Consider the following 23,954-nt stretch of genomic DNA (forward strand, 5'->3'; position numbering starts at 1 on the left):
TAAATACTCACATGCATATGTGTCCTACATCATCCTCCATCATTTAAGGGACAAGAAAGACAATTATGTTTATTTTATTTATTTTACTTTTTACAATTTACAATTACAATCTTGAGAAAAATGATTCAAACTGTTGTCAACCTTTTCACCAGCTTTGACCTCAACGCCATCTCTGGCGTTAAGGTCAAAACTGTGACAAAATTACCTCCACACAGATAGCGTATAGACATATCATTTATTGTTTCCCCCCTCAGTGAGGCTGTTGGTCGTAGTCCTGATCGTGTCCCTTCAAGTCGTTGTAAATGACATCTGCATGGCGATCCTGACAGTGCTGCACCAACTGTAGGACGGTTGCAAGGCGTCTGTCCAAAGCAGAGAGGTGTGGTTCAGACAGGAGGGGGGCCACGCCTGTCAGAGGATCCTGGACCAGCGACTCCCGCATTACATCACTCAGACGGAAGCTGAGCTGCGCTGTCCACCTCAGCCGACGGATGCGCAGCGCGGCTGCGCAGCTCTCAGCACAGATTTGCTGCTGGCAACTGTGACAGTGACGTCAGCCGAGCGCGCAGGTTTTAACTTCCATCCTGTAGACACTCTTGTAAAAGAGGACCCACTATGTAAATGAATATGATAGGACACCTTTTTTGGTCTTTATCATCATAATTCAAAGTTTAGGTTTAGTTTCCACAGTGGTGGAATGCTCTGGAATATAGATTTAAGCACAAAACAGTCATTAAAGATGTAGAAAAACAAATATTTTATTTGAAAAGCTGACATTCACCAGCAACAGAACAGAGATCACGACCAAAAAGAGTGCAAATGAATTGTACCGTGTACATTGCATCCCTGTTAAATACATTGCATGATGCGTTAGAGAAGTAAAAATCAGACACTGACATTTAAAAGGCAAACATTTTGAAACCCTCCACACAATAAAAGGGAGCAGCATACAGGAAAACTTAAAAGTGCTTTTCTGGCACTCCCCCCTTCCATTGCATTCAAAACATTCATTAAGGACCCGTCAACATTTTTGCATTATTTTTTAAATGATTCATTTACATAAAATGTTATCAATGTAACCTTAAACTTTTAGAAATGAATATTCCTATTAAAATGCTTTGCCTCCGTTGTGCAAACTCATTAAAAAATCCTTCATTTCATCTGTTTGTAATCTACTGTACTGCACCTAAACACAGAAATAATGTGAATAATCTATCCTTTTGAATGCATTTTTGTAGAATTATATATTGAAATATGTTGCTTTTTTAACCATTTGAGAGATATGTCAAAAAAGACATCAGGGTTATTTCCTTTCCTCCTGCGTTTGACTGTTTATCAGTCAATCACTACAATCTCAGTGATGTTGAACACGCTCTTAAATTTCTGGTCAAATAGCTCCTTCATTCTGTTTCCCATGGCAAGGAATTCAGGGTTGTTCTGAAAAAGAACATAACAGACTTTGTCACTATAATATGTCAGATATACAACTTGATGAGAAAGTGATAAAACATCCCAACTCTGTTTCTTACTCGGTTGTATGAAGCACAGTTGGTGAAAATGAGCTGGATGTCCTCAACGAACTCTCCCACGGTCTGGTAGAGTTGCTTCTGGAGTTTGTCGGCTACATTTTGCAGCCACATCGGCGTCGTAATCACGGCGGAGTAGCGCTCCAGCTGTGGGCGCCAAGCAAATTAATTTAAGTAAATAGGTGGCACTATTTCTCACGAATGGCAAGATAGTAAAGTAGTGGGAATAGCAGAGAAACAGACTTACGTGGAGGCACGGGTTGGTAGCAAATATTTGTTCCTCATCTTCACTGCGCAGATAGAGAAGGAGATACTGGCATTGCTGTTGATGTAAGGGATGAGTCAGTGGGACAGAGAGACAGGATCAGTGTAATCAGGTCTACACATTATGGGAGGATAGGAACATCTCATGTCACTATTATCTCCCTGGCCAAAATAATTAAACATATATTATTTTTTAGTGAAAAACAATCAAATAACATAGTCATAAATTATAAGACACACACATTTTAAAAATGTATTTTTGTAACCTGTATTGTTATGTATCTATTTTCACCCGTAGATCGATGATTGTCCTGAAAATGGAAATTCACCACGATCGACTTGTTGGGAGTGTTTCCTATATCGTCCCAGGACGCATGCAAATCATGGGACTAAAAACACGGCTGAACAACAGTAAACACAACGATTTCTACAGTGTTCTCACCAGCATGCAGTTGATGGTTCGGTGCGACATGGCTCTCTCCAGCTCCTCCCAGTAAGGCCACTCCCGAGTTGTATTTAAGTCACAGAACGTACACATCCAGAGTTTGTCTTCCCTGCTCACATAGACACACACACACACACACACACACACACACACACACACACACACACACACATTTACTAACTCATATATTCTTTCAGAGAGTGATATCACATATGTCTGCCTTGCTTGTCTCCTAGTTTGACGAAAGCTCACCCTAAAAGGGCGTCTTCTAAATGAGGTAGGTGACATTTCTGGTGGAAGGAGCGGGGGCAGTGATCACACACCACCAACTCTTCTTCTTCTCTTTTACAGACGTAACACTCGTCATCGTTTTTCTGATCCTCCTGCCAAGACCAACATGACAGCAACTCTGATTACACACAGTACAGGTACATGCATCTGAGGGGAAAAAAGAAAACTTGTACTCTCGCTCGTTGTGAGGTTTTGTGTTGTAACATCAGCAACGGCCATCACGCTGTTTATGCAGAACAAAGATGGATGTAGAATGAGGAAACACTGCTCGTATGAAACTCACCAGGTTTTTGCTATCCGGTTTGCACAGTGTGCATTTACACTGCGTTGAGTGGCTCATCAAGGTCTTAGCCTGAAATAGACAAACACATTGGCCGCGTTTCCCAGATTCGTTAAGAAGCTCTTAAGTGCTAAGATCTTCTTAGGAGCGCTCTTAAGAACGCTGTGAAAGAAGGATGTGTCGCTATTAGCTTAAGAAGATCTTTCACTAAGAAGGAAACGTAAGATCGAGCTGACCCACTCTTAACAGCCTTCTTAGCGACCAAATGCTCAGTGATCAAGCTGCGTCAGGGAAATTTATATCCTCCACTTTTCGAAATAATAAAACAATGCTCAATGCTCATAGCTGCGGACCACTGGCGCAAGAAACATAGGCTAATAGTAGAGAAGATTTTTTTTTTTTTATTGAATTACACGTTTAAGTTTTCCACACTGCATATGAGTTAAGTCCGCGCGTGCGAGAAACCATGGCTGCAATACAGCACATTCTCGCTGCGAACCAACAGCGTCGCCGTGCGCGAAGCCAGACGGTTTACATAAATGCATACGTGCGTCAGCACTTCTCCCCACTGGACGTGCCGTCAGACCGGGCTGTCCAGGGCAAAGTACCAGCTGCCCCGTGCAGAGATCCAACAGCTGATCACTCTGGTGTCTCCACACATCCAGAGAACAACCCGCTGCAATTTTGCCCTCTGCCCGGAGGTGCAGCTCCTGGCTGCGCTGCGTTTTTACACAGTGGGGAGTAGGGTTGCAAAATTCCGGGAATTTTCAAAAGTGGAAACTTTCCATGGGAATTTATGGGAATAAACAGGAATAAACAGGAATAAACTGGGAATTTTTAAAATTGATGGTTGGCTCTTCAAAGGGAACTTAAATATAGCTGAGGAAAGTTATTTTGTAGCATAATCTTGAATAAAACAAACGGATGCCATTCAAATACACTTGAATATCCATGCCATTCCTCAACCACATGCACAGAGCACACTGCTTAGTGCATGGCTATTGAGACCACACCCCCTACTGGCACTGTGCACGCCTCCATCACATGTACAGAAGATCACTAGAAGACTGGACCACACTTTTGAGCCTGAAGCACAAAGACACACATTTAAGCTTCTGGACTAAACAAAGTGAAATTTTGATGCTATTATGGGGAAATATATTTATTAAAGCTCTAGTCTACGATTTGAAAGGTTTGAAAAAAGCCCCCCCCCCCCCATCGTTGTTGTATCGTTCTCTCCTCGCAGCCTCCCACCTCCCTCTTATTTTATAATAATAATTAAACAAAATGTGTTTCTGAAAACATTTTAGGTGAGAAATAAGCTATGCAGTTGCTGAATCTGTCTTTATTTTAGATCGACAACAGTCAGTTTAAAACATTTTCGAGAGCTTGCGGGCGGCAGCGCTCCGTCTCTTGAAATTCGCTGCTCCACGCTGGCACTGCACGGCTTCTTACATAGACAATGAATGGGAACATTCCATTCCATTTTTGAATGAGTGGGGTTGGGAGTATTGAACCTAACATTCCTGTTTTTGACTTCACCCATGAAACAACTAATTAAAACATGTTGTTCTACTTTCAAATAAATCTGTTGAAATATCTGTTGAAAACATTTTGTATGGATGTTTTCTCATGACTTCTGTTCATATTTATGCTTGGATATAATATATTCCCAGTTAGTTCCCCTAAATTCCCATAATTCCCATTATTCCCATGGAAAGTTTCCGAATATGGAATATTTCCAAAATTCCCAAGCTTAAGTTCCCGTGGAAATTTACCTGGAATTTTCTGCCCCTTTGCAACCCTACACTCTTAGAAATAAGGGTTCCAATAGGGTTCTTCTACAAGGGCTGAGGTTCTACCTGGAACCATTTGCTTCTGAAAAACCCTTTCCTGAAGAAAGGGTTTTTCAAGGGTTCTTGGTAACACTAATGGTTCCAGTAAGAACCATTTTGATCGAGAGAACCCTTTAAAACCCCTTTCCTGAATAAAGGGTTTTAAAAGGGTTCTTGGTAACGCTAAGGGTTCCAGTAAGAACTATTTTGATCCAGAGAACCGTTTTTGGAAGAAAGAGGTCTTCAGGGATTGTTGAAAGCATGGGTATAAGATCCTGTGTCACCAGGGACATACTTCCTGATAACACTTACCAATAATGGTAATACAATTCCTTGTGACTACTGATACAAATACTTTTCATATCCATTTTTTGTTTATTTGTTTTTTTCTTCTTCTCCAGATCCTGTTGATCAAACTGTAACATAATTGCCCATCTTGGGATTTGAACACCTGCCACCCAGTCTAAAGTCACTGGCAGTAGTGACTGAGCTAACCAGCTAGCTGCATTGAGTTATCAGGTCCACCATACTAGTCTATCAGCTTACACCTTCTGATCAGACATACAAATAATGGCAGTCCTATCACTGACATGTTCTGTTACCAATTTATTTTCACAACCATTAATTATAAAAACGCAAGACCTTCATCAGCAAAACTTGTTGACCTAGGCAAAGATTAGCTGTGACTGGGATTTTAACCCCCACCCTCCAAATCTAAAGTCTGTACCATTACCCACTGAGCTATCCAGGAGAACATGCAGAGCATGGACTCCTCTGACTCGCCACACTCACTCGCACAGCCAGGTTGACAGCTCCTTCATGTCAGTGGTCAGACAGAGGGAGCTGATCATGTGTCTGTTGTCATGTGTCTGTTTAGTGGCCGCTCTGTCTCTACAAACTGTGACTGACTGGCTTAGTCAAGTTGTGAAGCTGCACATAAGTTCAGTGATAAAGAAAGGTCTTTGATGTCAGAGGCCAAGCCTTAACTGATGTTAAAAAAAGAAAATCATATTGTAATGCTGACTTTTTGAACCTTGATCTCCCAGGGGAAAGGGAGGGGTTTGGTGTGTTGGGCCTGCGAGCTGGCCCAATGGTGGCTGTCATGTGTGAGTTAAGAGCTGGTTGCCCCATGGATTGCACCTATGGTCTAGTCTTCCCCCTCTACAAACCAGGTGTGACAGTGAACAGAACAGAACAAAGAAGAACAGAAGAGAGAGAGAACAGAAGAAACTTCAGAGAATCAAGGTGAGCTAAATATAATATCTTATTTCAGCATGCTTGACCCTAGCTGAGGACTTTTATGGTGAAAGGTGGACTAAGCATTTGTTTCTTGTTATGTTTTGTTCGTTTGCTTGCTTGTTTGTTTTCTTGTAGAAATGACTTACACAGCTTGGACGAAAAGCCGAAGTGTGCCATTGGCTTGAAAAAGAGGGTTTTGCTGAGATTTCCATTATTGTTATAATACGTAACATTTTGAGTACTTGTTACATAACACTGAAAAGTATTTTAACATTATTTAAATCAATGTGAAAACTTTGTGGGGTTCCCTCACTTTCTCATGATTCTGTTCCACTGTCACGATTACTACGTACAGTATGTACTCTGATTCCTTTCATTGGACCATGCATTATTTTATTGTTTGTAGATAGCTTACAATAAGGCGAAGTAAGTGCACCTTGGATTGATGGAACTAAAACTCTTTTTTGTCTCCACTTTCTGCCATGTCACCGTTGCTGGAGATTACACAAATCCACAACTGAGGACAGCATGATGTGTCTGGCCTGTCATGTTGCTGACTTTTGACCTGTTCTCCCCTGGGACCTACACAGCCTGTTCTGTTGGAGGTGAGGTCTAGATGAAACCCTTGAAACATGAAAGGGTTCTTGGTGGAACTCCTTTTGTAGGTTCTAGATGAAACCCTTGAACAGCGAAAGGGTTTTTAGTGGAAGTCCCTGTGTGGGTTCTAGATAAAACCCTTGAAAAATGAAAGGGTTCTTAGTGGAACTCCCTGTGCAGGTTGTAGATGAAACCCTTGAAATATGAAAGGGTTCTTAGTGGAACTCCCTGTGTGGGTTCTAGACGTAACTCTTGAAAAATGAAAGGGTTCTTAGTGGAACTCCCTGTGTGGGTTCTAGATAAAACCCTTGAAAAATGAAAGGGTTCTTAGTGGAACTCCCTGTGCAGGTTCTAGATGAAACCCTTGAAATATGAAAGGGTTCTTAGTGGAACTTCCTGTGCGGGTTCTAGACGTAACCCTTGAAAAATGAAAGGGTTCTTAGTGGAACTCCCTGCGTGGGTTCTTTGTAGAACCTCTCATGGGGGGTTCTGGGTGGAACCTTACACACACAGTTCTAGGTATAACCCTTTATATGGGGTTCTCGGTAGAACCTTCCAAAAGGGTTCCAGGTCCAAGGGTTCCACCTTTATAAAAGGTTCTACCTGGAGCCAAAAAGGGTTCTCCTATGAGGACAAGCCGAAGAACCTTATATGGTTCTACTTAGCACTTTTATTTCTAAGAGTGTAGTGGGAAGCTTCCTGGAGGTGGTGGGGGACAGCACCGGCCTCAGCAAGGCATTGGTGTCACGGAGTGTCACGGAGTGGGGCAGCTGTGACACCGATTCTCCCGCGCCATGCCCGGACCCACATAAAGATGCCGCCAGGTCCACCAAGGGTTCCACACAGTGGCCAGGATCCCCCGGGTGATCGGTGTGGTGGATGGCACCCTCATTCCATTCTCACATGTGTGTGCCTATATCCACAGGGGTATATATGCGCTAATGGGCTTGATTACAACTTGGATACACCTGTTGGCACCCCCCCCCCCCCCCCCCCCCCATTTAAGCATATTACTAAGCGGAGGAAAATAAACTATCTAGGATTCCCTCAGTAGCGGTGAGCGAAGAGGGAAGAGCCCAGCGCCTAATCCCCGTCCGACGGGCGGGCGGACGTGGGAAATGTGGCGTACGGAAGACCGCTTGCCCGGTGTCGCTCGGGGGACTGAGTCCTTCTGATCGAGGCTCAGCCCCGTGGACGGTGTGAGGCCGGTAACGGCCCCCGTCGCGCCGGGGTCCGGTCTTCCCGAGTCGGGTTGTTTGGGAATGCGGCCCGTCCATCTCAGCTCATCTGTCTGTCGGCTTGAACTTGACGCGCCATTCGCGTCAGACGCGCCGCGTCTTATCGTGCCAGACGCTCCATTCGCGGCACCTCCGCCTGAATCGCGTGTTAGCGCGCCATTTACATTGATTTTCAATATAGAGTCGCCGCTCAATTCGCGTCTATCGCGTCCGGTGTGAACGCCCTTTAAGAAGGCAGTTAAGAACGCATCTGGGAAACACCCGTATCTTAGCGCTCCTTCTTAGCCCGAACCCTTCTTAAGAGCCTTCTTAAGTCCTTCAGAACAATAGAATCTGGGAAACACGGTCATTAAAAGTATACAAGTGCTCTCAGGTTGCATCACACGAAGACACACAGATGGCCGTTACCTTTTGGAGGACACTGAGTGGCTCCTCTTCACACCTGATGTCTTTCTGCCAGCGGGATCCCGGCGGACACGATGCTTCCTGCATGAACTCCACCGGGGTCATCCAGCTCGTCTCAGTACGGATACTCTTCCCACGAGTCCCTGACGGTGAAAGCAAGTTTAGAGGAGACACATATCACTGGGTTATGTTGTGGTGCCCTTTTTGGTGGTTTGTGGTGCTGCAAATCTCAGCTGTTTTAAATCAAGACTGAAGACTTATCTGTTTGCTGTTGCCTTTCAGTAATCAATACTATCTGTGAACTTCTTATGCTGCACTGTATTTTCTATTCCTTGATATTCTTGTTTTTAATGATTTATTTTTATTTTATTTTATTATTATTAAATTTTAAACTTTATTTTATTATTGGCTGGTTTTAATGAGGGTTTTTCTATGCATTTTAATTGTGTTTTTATTTTCTTTTAATTCCTTTTTTTTCACTTTATTGTATGACATTTTTATAATGTGAAGCACTTTGAGACTGCCTTGTGTATGAAATGTGCTATACAAATAAAGTTGCCTTGCCTTGCCTTGCCTTTTCTCGGAATCTACTGCATTTTAAAGCTTCAAACTTCTTGCTTCAAATGCATCCAATAACTTTGAAACTGCTAGTACTAACAGCTGTCACCCTTCCTCGCCCCTCGGGACACACTCTACATGTCATGTGTGACGTGGATGATAAAAACAAAATAAAGATTGTTCAGTTGATTTCACATTTCACCTTCTTTGTTTATCTTTCTTTGCTCATAATATACAAAGGATTACTGGTTGGTACACGCTATTCATTACACACATTTAGCTCTTTGTGTAGCCTAACATCTGGTTACCTGATGCAAATCGTTTCTGGTGTAAGGTCCCAGTTACATCTCCACATGTGACTCTGAACACCTTCCTCCAGCTGTCATGGTTGGCTTCTGGCTGCTGCTCAGTCTGTTCCTCTTCTTCTTCTTCATCTGGAATGGACACATGGAGTGAACATTGCTATCATATGAGATGGGATACACAACAGTCCTCGTCTTCGTCGTCATCTCCACCAGACACAACAAAAAGGGACTAGGTGAGTAGCCATTTTTCCAGTGGTTATTTTTTTTAATTTACGTGTATATATATATATATATGTATCCTATATTAGCTGTTAAGAAGCTCACTCTGCTGTTTTTTTACTACTCCTGTATTTTTCTAAAATCTGTGTTTGCCCTAAAACAACAAACCTGTGGCAACATGACTCGAAGGGAACAGGGATTTTTTGGCCTGGCAGGAAGGAAAAAAAGGCTATGCCTCAGATCATGATCACCAACAGCAAGAAGATACACTACAAAAGTCAAAATTATGTATTTTCAACAGTTTTCTTACCGTTTTGTACTTTCTTCTGTACTTCACTGCTTTCAGGTGACCTTCCTGCAATTAAATTAAAATAAAAAGCAGAAAATAAAACGATTTTCACTACAAACTATGTAGGATCTAAAAAGCCACTAACATGGCCAAGGTTGAAGAAAAGCCAGCCGAGGTGTGGGACAGTCTTGTTCACTTTTTAACAAACCTGTATGAGTTTCCCCAGGGTGATGTTCCTATATCGAATGCTCAACTTCCAGTTCTTGCTCTTATTCCCTGCAAATCTCTCAAATTCATTGGGAGTAAACCACTGGTTCCCGACCACAATGCACTCGTCCCCTGAAACATTCAGAGGATTGGGGGTGTGTTAACGTCGACCATTAATCATCATACTGTATATCAAAATCTTTCTCCTGTCAGAATCAGATGTTAGACGTTTCATTTATCGAATGTTTTTATATCAGAAATGAAATTGAGTCTAATCTGATTCTAGATCTCTAAACCTCGTCCTTATTCACCTTTTTTTACCATTTTGTTTTCCTTTAAGAGAAGACAATGATATGACACACACAGCTATGGTTCACACCATTGCACTCTCTATGGTAAGGTTGGCTGGTGCTCTCTTTCTTTGAGGCGCAGTTACCACTGGCACTTGTTTGTTTTTAAAGCAATTAGTGGTAAACTTCCACCCTATATCTCCTCCCTTTTGCAGTGGAATCTTGGTTCCTACCAAACCAGATCCAACAACTGGCTTACTCTCACGGTTCCTAGTGCACGCTCAGAACTTGGCAAAACTGCATTCCTTTTTGATGCCTAGTACTTGGAACGCTCTGCAACAAACACTCAAGTTAGAGGTACTCCCCTCTGCTCCTGTTTTTAAGCAATTTGTGTCAAATCTCTGCTCATCAAATTGCAACTGTTTTTAGTTATTTACTTTTTTTTATTTTTTATCTTTTTATCTTATATCTACTCATCTTTTTTTATCTTTGTTTCTATTAGTATTGTTAATGCTTATCCTTGTATTTTAAACCTGTTGTCATTGAAAATTAGGGAAACCTCAATGTCTTACGAGTATGAATAAAGGTTTGATGAATGATGATTTATTTTTCATTATACTTCAGTCATTGAGTGTTACCTTTAGCCAGTCTCTGTCTGTCCAGTGTCCCCGCCTGGTGTCCACAGGTCACAGGCAGCTGGAGCTCCTCTCCCTTCTCGAGGGGGGAAGCTGGAAATCAAAAACAATATTTTGACTTCTTTGTCCCAAGTGCACTTTTCAGCAGTGAAACGTTCAAGTAAGTACAGTCATGTTTACAAAAGGGAAGCCGCGATGGGACTTACAGAAGTATACTTTGTTGGACTTTTTCCTCGGCCTCAACTGAGACGATGGACCGGCCTGCACATTCTCATCAAGGCTCATGCTCCCACTTCTCCCTTTTCTCTTCTTTTTCGCAGATTTTGCATGCGTCTCCTCTTCCTCCTCATCTTCTGAAAGCTCCTTCCTTTTCCCTCCACCTGACTCTTTATTTTCCGCCCTTTTAGGCAGTTGCGTGTCAGAATTGAAAGACCCTGCAATTTAAATGGATGCCCATGGATACAGTAAATATCAAGTACACCTCATGGACAAATGACAGAGAAAGAATGATGACGGAAGTCTTGTATGAAGTATGAAGAGTGTGTTGGTATGTGATTCAAACAGTCCAAGCACGACGTTAAATGAAGTGTGTCGCACGTTCTGCACAGGATGTGGCTTTTGTATACACGAGAAATGATATATAAAAGATGAGCAGGAGTACACGCTATATACTCTCTATATGTGATGCGGAAATACGTACTGCCTGAGTTTCCTTTCTACCCATCAATAGCATAGTTAATTGTTAATTTAGTAGCCAGTGGGCAGTGCATTGTGGAAGAAAAATATATTTCAGGTGCAATTCTGTGGCTGCTTCAGATGAGTTGTATTCACTGCACAATGGAGACAAGATCACAACAAAGTTGTAGATTTCTCTCTGACCACATGGAGCCTCTGGCTGGGATTATACACAGGAAAGAATAGACTAAACAAAAGAGCTGGGTTTAGCATGGCTGAGTGGATTTACATAGACTACAGTGTATGTGTCACAAAGTAAAAGGTGATTTGATTAGTTAAGGTGTGGCTTCTTCACACAACATCAAAGCTTTCACTCAGAATAAAGGCAACAGTGGACAGGAATCCACCTCCATGTCAGTCGTGTTTCAAAGCAGATCATTCAGGCAGCAACAAAAAAAACTCTGCCCCGTGTGAGGCTCGAACTCACGACCTTCAGATTATGAGACTGACGCGCTGCCTACTGCGCCAACGAGGCATAAAATGCTATCACACTTCACGCATCAACGGCATGGCTACTCCGAGTTAGAAGAACAGCAGTGATGGTTGGACTTCACACAGATATAACCAAGTTGTGCAGAGGCTGATTCCAAACAACAACATAGGAATGGAACAGTCCCACCGTCAATGAGCATGTTGCGCAGCCGTTGCAGGGTCGGGTACTGGTTCAGGATGGTCGCCTTGAAGATGCTTCTCCAGAACTCTTTGATGTCTTCTGCTCGTTCTCTCTCCAACCAGTCCAGAATATCATAAATACCTTTCTTCATGTTGTCTTTACTCTTCATGCGACTCACCTTCTGCACACACAAAAGTATGGAGAAATGAGGGTTTAATAGTTCTACATTTAAACATTCTCCGCCATTCAGAGAGAACAGTCATGCATGGATGTTAAAGTAAACAGAAAATATAAGACGGACAAATAACAACGTTATATTCGTGGTGTAACGTTATGTTACCATAACAGCAGCGGTGCAGAAGGTACTTTTAACATTTTTAAATTACTGCTACTAACAACAACACACTCGACAAAACGATTGCTTCCACAGAAGTCAGAGAAAGAGACTGGCAGTAAAGACAGAGGACGGCAGTAAAAATGAACCAGAATGTGATATAAAATCAATCCTAATAATACCCATATTTATACAAAATTAGATTTCTGTATGTTTAATTTCCTATACTGGAGCACTTAAATCAAACATTGGTCAACGTTCATTTCCAGATGCATTGGTAGCATTATATCAATCACAGCCACGCCCTAAAGAGAACCCTGCATTATGGTCTATTTAACTCTATATGGGAACATAAGCTCCTAAAATAACATCACGCTGTATTGAAGACTTAAAAATAGCGATTGAGACCATCAACTCTTGTTTACAATGTTTACTGAGGTCATAAATCAAGTGAGACCCAAGGAGTCGCCCCCTGATGGCTAATCGAGAGAATGCAAGTTGAAGGCGTTTCAGTGTTGGCTTCACTTTTGGGGGGGGGGGGCGTGTATGAGGAGGGGAACAACTACCGCGTAGGTTCATTCCCACTTCTAGCAGCTCACCTTGTATCGGTCTTCCGGGACCAGGTCGTGGTCCCGGAGCTGTGTGAGGAAGGTGTGCGGGTTCTTCATGCAGGATATTTCGGTTTTATGACGGTGGAAGAACCGCAGGAGTTCCTCGTCCTCCAGCCAGTACATCGGGTCCATCGGGTCCATCGGTGGTCACGACACAGAGACCACAGCTGCTCCAGATGTTGCATCCAAACTGAGGGGCTTCCTCCGCCGTTTCAACGTGCAGGGGTCCCCTTTGCCCAAACGGTCCTGCTGGACAGGATGTAGACACAGTGAAGTTGATAACAAGCCCCGTACTGTGTCGCACATCAAAAACAAGCAGACTACTCTCGGGCCTTCGTTTTTTTTCTGTTTTGTTTTACCCTCAAACATGCTGTCCAGTTCCTCCTCCCCTTCGGTGACGTTTAGAAAGTGAAAGTATATATTTAGCAGTTCTGGTCAGTGGCTGCAGGGGGCACCATCCGCTACAGACAGATTGGCTTAATCACTCCTGGATCCTCTTGTATCAGTAAGTCTATATTATTAATATAAACCATGAAGTCATCCTGTGTTTATACTAGGCTCATTTAAATACTCACATGCATATGTGTCCTACATCATCCTCCATTATTTAAGGGACAGGAAAGACAATTATGTTTATTTTATTTATTTGACTTTTTACAATTTACAATTAAAATCTGTGACAAAATGACCTCCACACAGATAGCGTATAGACATATCATTTATTGTTTCCCCCCTCAGTGAGACTGTTGGTCGTAGTCCTGATCGTGTCCCTTCAAGTCGTCGTAAATGACATCTGCATGGCGATCCTGACAGTGCTGCACCAACTGTAGGACGGTTGCAAGGCGTCTGTCCAAAGCAGAGAGGTGTGGTTCAGACAGGAGGGGGGCCACGCCTGTCAGAGGATCCTGGACCAGCGACTCCCGCATTACATCACTCAGACGGAAGCCAGGGAGGGACAAGAGACGCAAGCGGAGGAGGGTGGAGCGACGGATCCTGTACATGTGGATGGAGAGCAAGATCAAACGAAATACTGACACCCCCACATAAGCATTAATAAATGCTGAATTAAATGTTTTCTTCTACTACACCTTCACTCTCACTTGTTTTACCTGCAACACTGTTGCAAAGGAACAAGAATAGATGGCTCATCCTGAGAGTGACGCCCAAACCTGGGAAACATAATCAGCAACATTTCAGTCATAAATAAAAAGTTTGGCTGTCGGATATGACTCATACTATAGTCGTTGTTGTGGTTGTTGCTGCCATTATAACAACATCATCAACTGTCTGAGTTGTAATCAGTCGGCAGCAGATGTTCATGCTACTCACGCCCGTCCATTATCCAGATGGAGCAGAAAAGTCTCATTGCCAAATTTCTCAAACGTCTCATAGTGATGTCTGTCCATGTTGCCTTTGAATAAAAAAAAACATTTACTCTCTGGGAGACATTTCTGTAGAGTTATAAGGGCTGATGAAAATGCATGATCACATCCTGTGTGCATTAATACTGTGATTTAAAATGTTTAAAATGCAGAGACTGACCCATGAGGAAGTCCAACACCACCATGTCTATGAGATCCACCAGTCTGGTGCCGTGGTTGTAAGGAGAAGTCTGCTTCACTTTGTCACAGTAGGCTGGTTCCTTCTCCCACCTGGGAACAACAGTGCAATTAAATATAAGAGAATAAGTACTGGTGGGACACTGATTTTTATTGCCAATATAAGGAGATTTTCGTCCAATTTGTTACCATTAAACAGGATTCTGGCCCTTATAATCTACTTAGCCAGGTAATCCTAACAAATGGACACCATTTGTATGGTTCTTGAAGTGTGAATGCGATACATTTACAGGTTATTAAGATGTAATAATAATCTACTAAGCAAGTGTATTATATTCATACAATTTTGTCTGTGATCTCTACTTGAGTATTTGATATTTTTCTTTCTTTTGTCTTGTTTTTATTGTTTGTTATCAAAATGTCAATAAAAAACAAACAAAAAATGTTACTCCGCCCACCACCTTTTTTTCAGTTGAAGTTAATGATTTATAATGTAAATTCGGTTAATGCATATTAAAGATTATGAATTTTAATGCCAATACTGCCACCTTAAAACAAACATATCAGACAGTGTACCCACTGTGCTAGTTTGGTGCGGCTGTAGGAGCGTCTCCATGGTGACCTCCAGGACCTGCGGGGAGCCAGGGTGAGGTCAGGCAGCATGGTAGCCATGGAAACCTCCAGCGCATGTGGCTGACCGCACACTGGGTGCTCAGTTGAACAGTAGTACTCACACTGGCCATAGAAACACACGTTCCCCGCTAGAGTCAGAGACACGAAAGCTTGAGTTTAGAAAACAAGTGTGATCATGTTACTATAAATCCTGCAGGGGGCGATGTTGGCCAAGCAGGCGGCGATACACACTTCCCTAAATGCATGCAAACAAAACTTTTGTATTACTTTATTAAGAGTAAGCCCAGAGTCGTCTGAGAACATTGTTACCAGAAATGGTCGACAAACTTTTAATACCTTTACTACTTTTAAAACCTGTGTGTTTAATTGATGACCACTTATCTTTTAAAGAGCTGATATTTCCTAAATTTGTGTTAGTGTATTTTGTGTATCATGGGGCTCTGAGATTGTGTTTTATACTCAATATGGGCGTTCAGTAGGACTACTTTAACACACTACCTCAGTCACTGGTGTATTTTTTAATTACATAACTATCTTTGGTCAAATTTGCCTGTTAAAGCTATGGTCTACGATTTAGAATTTAAAAAATCCATTCAGTCTATCAGCTGTAGGCCTGCATAGAAATTGACCAATAGGAGCCATTGCTCCGGAAAGCTCCCATTGGCTCATACCCTCCATCCAATCCCCTCGTCTCCCCTGCTCCTCGTCATCCCGCCTCGTCCCCTCCCACTGTGGGGTGGGGAGGGGTTTGGTTGGGGGGGCGGGATGCTTTTTCCAAATCTGTCTCCGAGGCTCAACTGATTTTCAGTATGTAGACCATAGCTATAAATTATAATTTTGGACATTTTAAAAAATCTGTTCACCAGGCTTTTTGTATTTTGCTTTTCCCAAAGTCAGAACTGAATTGGAAAAGAAAGCGCTGAGATTCTCTACACCTTCTGCATGGAACATCCTAGTTTGATCTTAAGCTTCAAAGCACAGTAACCCCGACGGAGATGTTTGCAAATGTTTTAATCGAATCGATTTTAAAGGTTCTCACACCCATGTGCTTTTATGAGGTTTACAGGTCTCCCATGTTAAAGAGATATTTGATCTCAATGGGACACACCTAGTTGAATAAAAAGCTAAATAAAACATAAAAGAGATGTACCAGGGGAGGTGAAGAAGGTCTTTGACAGCCTGGAGTCAGTGGTAATCTCTCTGATCTCTGAGGTGACGTTGAGGAGTCGGCCGATCACTGGAGGGATTCTGTTAAAGCCCAACAGTCTGAAGGAAGGAATGAGAAAGACAACACGTAGAGGGGTAAAACACTATTATTCTGTTCAATAGAGACTTTCCTGGCATCTCTAATGATACAAGCTGTACTATAGCTCCATGAAAGAGTGATTCAGTGTTGCCGTCAGTGCTGTGGTGGTTACAGAAGGCTCCGTCTTCCCAGCAGGACTCCTGCTGCCTGCTGACGGAGACTCATACCTGTCGAGGTGAAAGGCAGAGATCTCTGCGTTGTGTCTCTCAAAGTCAGAGAAGTAGAAGAGGTTTACATCAGTCTCTGCGTCTCTGGATTGTCTGTGTGACGACAACAACACACATAAGCAGGGATGCTTGAGGCTATGTGCTGATGTAATGTGTAACAGAGCGTGGTGTCTTACTTCATGGGTTTCAGCAGAGCTTGTCCGTAGTTTGGGAACGACATGAGCAGTTTGAGCTGGGTGCCTCCCTTCTTCTGAACTGAAAGATGTGCATGAAGAGAATATGGAGCATGCATTAATGCTGCAATCATCATACATTTGCCTATTAGATTGTTTTTTTTAAGATAGGTGTAAGGGTTATATCAGGACAGCCCTGGGTCAATGTTCAATGCAGTGCAGTATCCCTGTTCTCCACATGGTGGCCTTACACCACCAACTACTAGACATTCAATTCGGTTTGTTACTGCAGTGAGACCTGGATAAAATATTTAATCAAATTGATTTGATCAGTTTTCTGCAGCATGTAAAACCCTATGCTGAATGTTCAGACACATAAACAAGGAATTCAGTGGATAACGTTTTCAAATAAGTTCATCTATTTTTAAGCAACACTCAGATCTGACTTGGGCACTGTCTTTCATAAAATAAAAAATAAAAATAAAAAAACAACTCACCCTGGCTCCACACAACCAAGCAGTGTGAAAGCATGTGTTCTTTCAAGTCAATTTTAATGTCCGAGACATTCAGGAGAATGCAAGCAATGCTTGTAGGAGCAAGTCCAGTAAATACTTCAGAAGATATCAATCCCCTCATATTTATTTAAAATCCCTCTGTATAACTGATTAATAGGAAAATGGATCTGAATTCAAATGTCCAAAGGGGAATATGCACTGTGGTGATTGTTAAATATGAAAGAAAATGGATGACACAGTCCCAACAAATGAGTCTGTGGCTAAGATTAGTGCTTAATCTGCACCATAAAACACAAATCTATGCATTATTCATTGTGCAGCGTGCTGAAGACGGGGACAGTTTGAGATGAGTAAACACATAATGTGTTGGTGGAAGGGAAGTTGTGTGTTTGTGGTAAGTGTTTATGTGTGTCTATGTGTGTGCATGTGTGGGTGATGAGATAATGTAAGGAGGATTATATTTATGATCCCAAAACGAAAAAAAAATCATGTGCAGATTTTAGATGATCTGGTTTTAATGAATCATCAATCACTTTGATCTTAACCTTCACTTTGTATTATGTGTGTCACCATCAGCACAAACTGCAGCCTCTTTAACTCAGTGGAATCTGCACACGGCATCAACAATATATTTAACATTAGAAGTTTTATAAAACATTTTTGTCTGCAACGTATTTGGGTTGCTCTATATCGTACGAATGTTCCTTTTATTGTGTCCACATTCAGTAAACGTAGTACAGGTATTAATATTGCACAGACTATTAATGTATGACCTACGATTCATGCTATGTCCATATTTGCTTTTTCACATTTCACTTTGTGACCAAAAGAATTCATCAAACAGTGTGCTGAATCCTCCCGGGTATATAGTCTTTCATTCTGTGTAAACGTGCCTGAAGAGTTTTGTCGTGCATCAATGTGAGCCTGATTTATTTGCAGCAAAGGATCTGTCGTCTCACATTGTGTAACTCAGCGTGAATGCGTTTCTAAAAATGTAATCTTCGCTGCTCTAAATATGAACTTTGGCACAGTTTACTGTATTCACCGAGTGAAAACTGCAGATCGTGTTGCCTCTGGCTCGCTCACAGCAGCTTGTTTGTACAAAGGGATTAGATTGAAAGTTAGAAAGCCGCCTGGTTGTGACTGAAATTCTGTCGAGAGGAATCTGAACGTCGAGAGGAATCTGAATGATCGTAAGGAAATTAAACCTGAGCACTCGAAGGACAATTCTTGGGTTAAATAGGATAGAAGAGAGTCTGTTAAATAAAACGTTGGCGTATTGAGCAATGTTGAAGTGAAGTACTGTCCTTGAACCCAAGTAGACATCATTTATAAACCTATAATAGACATTCAGATAGTGGCACTGAAAGGAAAAGGAGTTCAGTTGATCTACTTTAACTATTATACGTTAAGATCTAGTAGACTAGACACCACTTATAACAATTAGGCTGAGCCTCAGTTAGCCATATGGTGCAGAATACAGATCCATCTTTAATATGATTAAGTGAAGGGCTTTCACATGAGTGGACTGTGCAGATTCTGGCTTTTATTTAAAGAATGTCTGCAGTATGCTGTGTGCCAGTGAGACACTTCAAGTAGTAAAACATTAAAGGGATGGTAATAAAAATGACTGGCAACCCTGCTACACTGCACCCTCCTCTTATGTCTCTCCTTTGCTTCTGGTGGTTTTCCCCGGCTTTCTACCCCCTACCCCTCATTTGCTCACCAGCACTGAGGACACGTTGCGTTGCCAGATAGTGAGTCAGCTGGGCCAGATTGGGATCCTTCCTGTTGTACAGCTCCCAGCGAGAGATGCCCAGGTGGAACCGTAGCCAGGGAGGGTGGGTCTCTACGTCGGCCGTCCAATCAACTTTGTCGTAGCCTTCCTCCTTGCTGGTACTCTGCCTTCAGGAGAGGAAGACGAGGTGATAAATGGGCAGAAGTGACCAAAGGAGGTAACAGTCAAGCTGGAGTTCACAGAATGTACTTAAGTTGCTTCCAAAGCAACACTTTCACAACTAAACCAACACATTGAGCTATATAAATACAATGCATTTACTATCAGCAGGCAAACATGCTGTCAGTGGCAATGCTAACATGCTAATGTTCAGCAGGTATAGACATGTTTACCATGTTCATCCTAATACAGGGCCAATACCATTTGTTATTTTTACCGTACATCTCGTTTTCCAGTCCCCAACGCTTTTTGACTCACCCCTTTGGAATTCAATTTTCTAATTAATACGTGACATAATATTGTTTACCACCTTAGTGTCGTGTGTTGGCGAGCTATGGGGATGTCATTTATTTTGCAGGTGTAAAGCACAATATTGGACTAAGTTAAACTTTTGACCCAGGTTGAATGTTTTGTGCCAAATGTCATGGGAATCCAATAGTTCCTGAGACATTACACTGTATCACCCAAGTCAGAGGGCGTCTTCCTCCGGGAACTATGAATTTAACACAGATGCACAACAGTGGCCATGTTTTTGCTGTTTGTATCCGTTTCACTCACCACTGACTGTCATCACCTAACATGTCTTCTCTCTCCTCACTTCCTCTATCCCTTGCATGGTCATCAGTCTTCACCCTCAGCAGCCAATCATCGTCTCCCAGTTCTGGGCGTGGCAGGTTGTACAGTGGGTGCTTGAACAGCGCCTCCAGCTTAGAACGACCCTTGACCTTTTGGATCACTTTTCCAGCTCCGATCAGTTTCTTTTCCCTCTCGGTGGCATCACTGAATGAGTCTCTCTCTTTATGGAGTAAAGTGTCGGCATTCAGCTTGCGATGCTCTTCCTTCTGGGGGTTTGTTGGCAGTTTATGTGAGGAGGAGGCATCTGAAGAGGAGGAGGAGTGGGAGATGGACCGCCGGTGCTGAGGATCTGTTCTAGCTGGAGTGGAGGAAGAGGAGGAGGTGGGAAGGAAACAGGCTGTCTGGAGTACAGATAGACAAAAGAATGCCAGGAGGAGGTGGAGAGCGAGGGACAGACAGGCCAGACTCAGATAGATAGAGCGAGTGGATCGACCCGGGTTCAGTCTCATCGTGCTGGAGGAAAGAGAAGCAACAACGGAGAGACATTTAAAATCCAAACAGACCGTGGAGTCCCGCCAACCCTTCAAACATGATCACGATGAAACATCTTCGAATCACTGAACTAAAACTAAAATAAAACAGGATGGGCCCCAAAGGCACCTGTATTAAGGTAGATTCCAATGAGCGATATATCACCTTTATAAGAAGCCTTGCATACACCAGGTATGATAAAGTTAACATCAGCTTGCTAACATGCTCACAATGAGGTATGTTAGGCGCTTGTTGACCTGTTTTTGCAGTCTGGGGCGACTTTTTGTAATAGTTTATATAAGAATGAAACATTTGCTTGTTTTTTGCAAGACTTCCTTGAACACATTGTGTGGAAATAGACAACCAACCAACCAGCCCGGATGCAATTATCATCTTTACTTTATTCATACAGTATAACATGAAATACTAGGCATTGATTCTCTGCTATACTGTCCCCATGCCATACCTAAAATGTATGGGATTAAACATTCTAAACACTGATTCCTTCAAATTGTCAGAGAGGCAGACACTCTAAAGAAAAACAAAGAAAACTGTCAAATAACCTTGTACATCAAATCCTCAAAGACAGAAAGTCTCATTAAGAAAATCAATACATTATTGAACAACTCCCTGCTCCCAAATTCCCTGTGTGAACCATACGGCTGGAGGAATTACTTACATCTCTTTTCCTTCGAGACCTTTTTTTCTTCTCCCTCTCTCTCTCTCTATCATGCTCCTCTTCCTCCGTTAATGAGGTTGATATGCAGAGTTTGTGACATTTCTACCCCTTTTTTGTCCTGTCCTTTCCCAGGAAGATTGTTTGTTTGTGATCATGCGGTCAATGAAATCCAAACAGAGTCAAGGGGACTGGCATTCTACGGTTGCAATGACCTGTGTCAACGTGACCCACAGAAAACAATATAGTGCCAAATGATCTGTTAGTGCCTGAATCAATGCAGGGATCGTATCGGTGCTGCACAGCAGTCCTGTACCGAGGGCTGGCAGATCAGATAAAACAAACACAACGTAACATGTGAATCAGCTTCAGTGGTGCTGTAAGTAACATTTTGTGTGCGCATATATATATATATATAAATGTAAACGTGTGTTCGCGCCAAATGTGAAGTACATTTTTAAGGTGGCGGTATTACATTAAAGTCAATGCAAAGACGCACAAAGATATGAAACTAAATACGAATGAATGTTGAATTTCAACCAAAGTGAAAAATTAGCATGGCACTGCGATACGAAAGCCTATCAGGGTTGAGAATCTCTTGCTGTCGTCACTGAACCAGAAATGGAGACAACAAATACTGTAGCGCATTGAGGTTGTTAGGCCTATTTTAGGGGGGCTGGAGCTACCCTAAATTGTTCCCAAGCCCCCCCAAATCATTTATTATTGTATTTTATCTATTTGTATTAGTCTTTATTTTCGGAATCATTATGTAGTTATTTTGAGTACTTTTTTTTGTCTGTTTATTGCAATTAAATCAAGCAAAATTGTTTATTTTGGATTCATACCACTGTAGTAAACCAGTCGATTTCTAGTTTGCTATATAGAGCAAATACAGCACAGTGAAATTCCTCGAGCACCTCTGGGTGATGTTATGAACTCAGACTGGACAGCGTTTGACAACCTGGTGTATCTGGGACTTCACAACAACATGTACAAAGCAGCAATAGTAATTACTTCAGCCTCTATGAAACAGTTTGCTTTAATTGGCTACTCAATGAAAATGTACTGTATGTCAAAACAGGATCACATTAAGGTTCACACAGAGAAACATGCAGCATCATGGATTCATATTCTAAAAGGACCCCAGCTGAAATTAAATATTCATCTCACTGTCTCTTTGTCTCTTTGAACATGTCCCCTCTTCTCTTGTCCCTCGTCCCTTTTATCATAAACCATCCATTCCATCTCCTGCTATGACTTTAAATCCACCTCTCTGACTTTCAGTGTTTTCTGTCCTCTAAGGGTTGAAACGTTGTTGTCTTGCTTACTGCTAATTAGCCAACTATATGTTATCTTTTAATTAGCCAGTTTTGCTCTGAGAGAGAATATATTATATATGTTGCAGGTCCCGGTAGAGCAGGCTGATGTTTTTCCAAAACTGGGGCAATATGCTGTGGTTTCATATACAGCCTCTAAGAGGGTTTCATTACATGTAAACAAATGTTAAATGTCACCACAAGTGAGGTAATGAAATACAATGAATTATACATTTATCTTCATTTTGCATCGTGACGATAACGCCCTTACAGTTTTAAATTGATATAATATAACTGGCACTACAGTTTAGGGCTATTACGAGTCATTAAACTCAGAGTCTCTTGTGTCACAGTGATGCAATACATTTTCAATACAAAAACATAAGGAGTGGCTGTGTGTTTTTTGGATGTATTGCAGTGTTTGAAATAGGGTTTTGCATACTTACTTAGAATAATAGGTAGTGCTGTACAGCAGAACAAGAATATGACAGCCACGCTCTGTGATAATGTACCATAGACTTTATCAAACATTGACGTAGTCTCCACAGTTGAGCCATTGTGAAGATCAAACCTTCCGGCCGTCACCATCTTGACAGAAGGGCGAAGAGGTGATCAGTATAATTTAAACTAGTGGGTTATATTAAAATGAACCTAACGTACATGAACAATGATATTAGCTATAGAAATCCCCTGAAAACATCAAAACCATCACCGTGTGTGTGTGTGGGTCTCTAAATGCTAAATGACTAAATAGTTTCCATACTATGTCTCTCAGTCACAAGCCCACTGGTTCCTACTGAAGGTGTAAATCTGGAAAAACATGTCACAAATACTTGGGAAATGTTTATTTCCTAAAACAGTTTTTTTTTGCAAATGTTACATAAATTGGAGTAAATAGCACACTTGCTGGGGACTATTTCCAGCTGTGGATTGATGTGTGAGTATTATTTGTAGCAGGGCTGTGACAACATTGACCCAAAATAACCTCACCTCACCTAAATGAAGGGGAAGAGCGGATGTAATAGTGACAACTGATGCCTGAGTGGCGTTACACATGGCAGGCATAATGAGAGCTCGCAGACGAGTGTGAGACATACAGTATGATTAAGTGTAGTGTAGCGTTACGTAATGTGATACCTTGAAGCCGTCTTCCTTCATGTTTCTTCCTCCAGAGGTCACTTCGGGGTCAGCTGCTTGACAACGGGAAAGATCAATGAAGGGACAATCCTACTGTACATGCAGGGAATGTGCTGGCTTTACTACAGGACATCAAACACACAATAATATTGTAATTTTGTGTTGCTTTTAACTTCTTTACAACCTCTCTCCCCCCCCCCCCCCCCCCCCCACCACACACACACACACAAACAAACAGGGATCAGACACACATCACATTCAAACAGCGAAAACATCCTTCAAAGCTTTGAAGCCCCGTTTCCCTCACAGCAGTTGCAGCATAATGTAGGTTGCTTGGAAACAACCCAGAATTTGGGCGCCTAATTGGAGCGTGCGCGTGCTTTAACCAGCGGGCAGGCAGACGGCGACTCTGATGTGCAAACGCAGGATAATAAGAAAAAGTGAATTTAAGATCTGCAACATGAGCGGCGGAGGGCCGATCGCATCATGTTG

At 42.1% G+C, this 23,954-nt stretch overlaps 2 protein-coding genes across 3 annotated transcripts; both read right to left on the reverse strand.

Moving 5' to 3' along the window:
- Nucleotides 1-775: 775 nt before the first annotated feature.
- Nucleotides 776-13,254, reverse strand: LOC311031596 (nuclear body protein SP140-like protein). The gene is made up of 15 exons (XM_084037958.1): nt 12,905-13,254; nt 11,978-12,152; nt 10,830-11,057; nt 10,627-10,716; nt 9,700-9,830; nt 9,513-9,557; nt 9,371-9,410; nt 8,987-9,112; nt 8,124-8,263; nt 2,810-2,878; nt 2,488-2,618; nt 2,233-2,344; nt 1,774-1,848; nt 1,530-1,673; nt 776-1,437 (listed from the first exon to the last, which is right to left on the reverse strand). The coding sequence occupies exons 1-15, from the start codon at nt 13,055-13,057 to the stop codon at nt 1,336-1,338; spliced, it is 1,761 nt and encodes a 586-aa protein (XP_083894084.1). The 5' UTR covers nt 13,058-13,254; the 3' UTR covers nt 776-1,335.
- A 393-nt stretch (nt 13,255-13,647) lies between these two features.
- On the reverse strand, nt 13,648-23,515 carry fam20cl (family with sequence similarity 20 member C, like). 2 transcript variants are annotated; one of them, XM_084037960.1, is made up of 11 exons: nt 23,463-23,515; nt 19,785-20,315; nt 18,996-19,174; nt 16,758-16,836; nt 16,582-16,674; nt 16,259-16,374; nt 15,056-15,236; nt 14,459-14,568; nt 14,246-14,327; nt 14,026-14,085; nt 13,648-13,909 (listed from the first exon to the last, which is right to left on the reverse strand). In XM_084037960.1, the coding sequence occupies exons 2-11, from the start codon at nt 20,309-20,311 to the stop codon at nt 13,651-13,653; spliced, it is 1,686 nt and encodes a 561-aa protein (XP_083894086.1). In that variant the 5' UTR covers nt 20,312-20,315; nt 23,463-23,515; the 3' UTR covers nt 13,648-13,650. The 2 variants fall into 2 exon arrangements, with proteins under 2 accessions (XP_083894086.1, XP_083894085.1); XM_084037959.1 differs by lacking the exon at nt 23,463-23,515 and adding an exon at nt 21,013-21,118.
- Nucleotides 23,516-23,954: the final 439 nt, after the last annotated feature.

This window comes from Eutrigla gurnardus, assembly GCF_963514095.1.
Source record: "Eutrigla gurnardus genome assembly, chromosome: 20".
In the NCBI taxonomy this organism is placed as follows: domain Eukaryota; kingdom Metazoa; phylum Chordata; class Actinopteri; order Perciformes; family Triglidae; genus Eutrigla; species Eutrigla gurnardus.

Excerpts from the sequence above, each read along its gene's own strand:
- LOC311031596 (XM_084037958.1), bottom strand. The coding sequence starts at position 13,057 with ATGGACCCGATGGACCCGATGTACTGGCTGGAGGACGAGGAACTCCTG. Across the intron at positions 11,058-11,977 it reads GCGCAACATGCTCATTGACG|GGTCTTTCAATTCTGACACG; the intron begins GTGGGACTGTTC and ends TTTAAATTGCAG. Across the intron at positions 2,879-8,123 it reads CACTCAGTGTCCTCCAAAAG|GCTAAGACCTTGATGAGCCA; the intron begins GTAACGGCCATC and ends TGTCTATTTCAG.
- fam20cl (XM_084037959.1), bottom strand. The coding sequence starts at position 21,065 with ATGATAGAGAGAGAGAGAGGGAGAAGAAAAAAAGGTCTCGAAGGAAAA. Across the intron at positions 14,328-14,458 it reads GGTGTTGGACTTCCTCATGG|GCAACATGGACAGACATCAC; the intron begins GTCAGTCTCTGC and ends TTTTATTCAAAG. Across the intron at positions 13,910-14,025 it reads CCTTTGCAACAGTGTTGCAG|GATCCGTCGCTCCACCCTCC; the intron begins GTAAAACAAGTG and ends CCACATGTACAG.